The following is a 3,397-nucleotide window of genomic DNA, read 5'->3' as shown; positions in this document are numbered from 1 at the left end:
ATGTTTTTTTTTTTTTTGCATCCTAAGCAGATAAGTACGTCAAAAGGCGTAGCAAGAATGCAACAAAGGACGAAAGCAAATGCTTTATGATTGGAAGAAACAAGTCATATGTGGAAATATAAGCCAAGGAGGATTGAGCAACATCAGATAGCATTCAATACACATCAACACTCTCTCAAGGCCTGTTCTAGGATGGTTAAATAGCTTCAATAAGTTTACGTTTTCTTTATCAAAAACACCAACATGATTATCTCTTAATTCCATGGAAAGTGAAAACAGAACAAGAATACACTACAAAATTCTCACTAATCAACTACTTCTTCCCATCGATATTAGAAACCAAATCCTTAAGAAACTTAGCTGATTTTGGTGATAAGTGAGTTCATAGCCATCAAGTTATACAAAACAAGCTCAACTTCCTCCATTGACGGCCTAGCTTTGAACTGCGAGACAACTTTCAAAGCCCCATCCCCTTCTTCTTCTTCTTCTTCAGTGAGAACGTTTAATTTCTCCTCACTCACAAGTCACAACACTGTCTCTCACACACTTAAAGATAACTTCTTTTCTCTTGCTCAGTATCCCTCTCACTTCTAAACCAGTAAACGCTTAAATCAAATCACATCGAAGGAACCAATGAAGTCACTCTTGTCTTCCTCGAACAACCATCTCGGATTGATCATCACCACAGGCTTCATGGCGAAACCTTCTGTAGATATCCTCACATCCTTCAGCTGCGATCTCTCGGGAGCCATGAAAACCGCCACGTCAGCAGATCTCAGAGCGGAAAGCTTTGACTGTAGGTTCCACGAAAGAAGGGTCTGGCCAGAGGAAGAGAAACTTGACGACGTTGGAGCCTCGTCTCGAGGTGGGCATGTCGCTAAAGATGGAAACGCGAGCTGTGAGAGAGAGGAAGGTGAGTCGTTGTCGAGTATCGGGATCTCGAGACGGAATCGTGGCTGTTTGAGTTTCTTGAGCTTTGGGGAAGCGAGCTTGGGGTTGTTAAGGGGTTTGGCGAGACCCGAAGAGAGACAAGTCTCTGCTTGAAGGATGGCTTCTTCTTTGGAGATTGGAGGAGAAGAAGAAGAAGAAAGAGATGAACAAAGAAGAACCAAGAAACGAGTTCTGGGGTGGATTCTTTGTTGAGCCGTCGTGAATGGCGTGAGACTGAATTAGGGAAATGAAGATGTGAGATTCTGACTTGGGATGATTTGATGAAGGAGATAATGGGTTTAGAGCTTTGAAGGTCTGTGAATGAAAAGAAATTTGCAGAGAATCGGTTCGCCGTCGCGAGAGAGAGAGAGAGAGAGAGAGAGAGAGAGAGAGAGAGAGAGAGAGAGAGAGAGAGAGAGAGAGAGAGAGAGAGAGAGAGAGAGAGAGAGTTGGGAAGAAGGCGTGAAATGAGACGAGTGAGAGAGATTGGGACAATTGGAGAGGAGAAACGCCATCGTTTAGGTTAAACCGGATAAGATTCGGGTCGGTCGGATTTTTAAGGTTGGATCTTTGTAATTAAGCTATTTCACTAAGGGTTATTTTGTCTTTGACCACATTTTTCATTTAAAAGAAAATAAAATAGAAAATATATTTTATTATGGGGAGAAATAAGAATTTTTGAAGAGAGGGTGGGGTATATTGAGTTAAACTCCCTCTCAGCTTCTCCGTCGTGGTTAATTTTTTGTTGATTCTCCCAGAGATTGCAATTAATTCAGTAGCTCCAAGTCCGTTCTTAGCTTAAGCTGAATCTCGATGGTTTACATAGTTTCATGGGACGAATTCGTAGATCGATCTGTTCAGCTTTTCAAAGCTGATCCCGAATCTGTAAGTTATCTTTATCTTTCTCGATTGCGTTCGTCACAGTTGCTTTGGAGATTTTGAGCTAGATTTAAACTGTTTGGATTATGATCCGTCGAGAGTTTTTCGTATTGAGGATTCGATAAACATTGATGATTGATTTGAAATAGGCAAGGCAATCTACATGTTTCGTTTCCAGAATGCAGTAATTTTGTTTTCTAATGAATTGGATGTTTGTGGTGCAGACTCGGTATGTTGTCAAGTATAGACATTGTGATGGCAAGTTGGTTCTCAAGGTTACTGATAACAAAGAGGTAGGTACTCTGTCTACTTCTCTATGATCGCTTCTTCTCGTATGTATGTATATTATAATAGATACTTGTTGATTGAAACTGCATCTGTATGGAATTTTGATGTTTGATATCTGATCTGAATGATAGTTTTGATGTTGATTTGGAGAATGTAGTTTAGGTTTCCATGAGGATGGATTACTCTACTTATCCTTACGTTGGTGTTTTCATGTGGTTAATTTGGTTTTGTCTTGGTGAATGTGATTGCTATATCTCCTAATTTTCTTATGTATTGGCCGGGTCATGAGTTAAATAAGCAGATCTACTGGTAGCAGTTTACCTTGGTGAAGCATGTTTGTGTTTGTTACTCAAAGGTCTATGCGTTGAGCTACGCCAAGTTTGAGACAGAGAATTGCCTCAATCTCTGTTGTTAATTAGCTCCTCCCTGTTGTTCCCCTCTTGTTTCATTCTGTGTATTTTTTTTTTATTTTTTTTTCTTTAATCTTAGTGTCTCAAGTTCAAGACGGACCAAGCACAAGAAGCAAGGAAGATGGAGAAACTGAATAACATATTCTTCACCCTCATGGCCAGAGGACCTGATGGTAACATCTTCTTTTCTTTAATCTTCATTAAAGAGATAATGGAAGTTTCACAGTCGAATATGTTCGTGTTATGGTTCTATGAAGTTCTACTCTGACTCTATTTATGCAGTTGATCTTTCTGAAGTGAACGGGAAAGAACAGATGGAGACACAATCTGTGAAGAAAGGAAGCGGAAGGAAGCAATAAGTCCCATGATTCTGTTTTTTTTTTTTTTTTTGAGCATCGATTCTGTTTTTCTTTCTTTCTTTCTTGGTATCAAGATTTTGATCCATTTATGGGGGAAGATATTTTGAGATGGGAATTGTGATGATAGGATTATTAAATATTTGTTCTAATTTAACCTGACTTTGGATCTAAAAATCCAACTTTCATCGAAAATGCTAATTATGTAACCATCTTATCATCCAGTCTTTCTGTCTGTCCTCTCAGTAATATGGCAGTCTGTGTGGCTTCAATTCATTTTCTCCCAAGCCCTCCTTTATTCTCAAGTAACAGACAAACTAATATTTATCAGTCTTTAATCATAGATAGTGATAAGATTTTGCTTTCGTGAGACTTGTCCTGAATTGGAATCACAATTGATAAATTAGTACTCATGCATTTTGACACAAACACCCTGAAAAACCGAAAGATGACTTTCTGAAAACGAAACTCATCTCACGCCTGTATATATATACTAGATTAGATCTTGCCCAGGATAGGCTTTATATATAAAAA

The 3,397-nt window shown here is 38.9% G+C and overlaps 1 protein-coding gene and 1 pseudogene across 1 annotated transcript; one reads left to right on the top strand and one right to left on the bottom strand.

Moving 5' to 3' along the window:
* Positions 1 to 201: 201 nt before the first annotated feature.
* Positions 202 to 1,491, bottom strand: LOC106383825 (annotated as a pseudogene).
* Positions 1,492 to 1,583: 92 nt separating this feature from the next.
* On the top strand, positions 1,584 to 3,087 carry LOC106387837 (signal recognition particle 9 kDa protein-like). The gene is made up of 4 exons (XM_013827761.3): positions 1,584 to 1,815; positions 2,034 to 2,102; positions 2,587 to 2,680; positions 2,790 to 3,087. The coding sequence occupies exons 1-4, from the start codon at positions 1,744 to 1,746 to the stop codon at positions 2,864 to 2,866; spliced, it is 312 nt and encodes a 103-aa protein (XP_013683215.2). The 5' UTR covers positions 1,584 to 1,743; the 3' UTR covers positions 2,867 to 3,087.
* Positions 3,088 to 3,397: the final 310 nt, after the last annotated feature.

Source organism: Brassica napus, chromosome C3 (genome assembly GCF_020379485.1).
Source record: "Brassica napus cultivar Da-Ae chromosome C3, Da-Ae, whole genome shotgun sequence".
Taxonomy (NCBI): domain Eukaryota; kingdom Viridiplantae; phylum Streptophyta; class Magnoliopsida; order Brassicales; family Brassicaceae; genus Brassica; species Brassica napus.
Note: the sequence above shows the minus strand (reverse complement) of the source record. Positions and strands in the feature narration are given on the sequence as shown.

Bases quoted from the DNA above. Each gene is read 5' to 3' on its own strand.
- LOC106387837 (XM_013827761.3), top strand. From the start codon at position 1,744: ATGGTTTACATAGTTTCATGGGACGAATTCGTAGATCGATCTGTTCAG. The intron at 2,103-2,586 runs GTAGGTACTCTG...CTTTAATCTTAG, and splicing joins AGGTTACTGATAACAAAGAG to TGTCTCAAGTTCAAGACGGA. The intron at 2,681-2,789 runs GTAACATCTTCT...CTATTTATGCAG, and splicing joins CATGGCCAGAGGACCTGATG to TTGATCTTTCTGAAGTGAAC.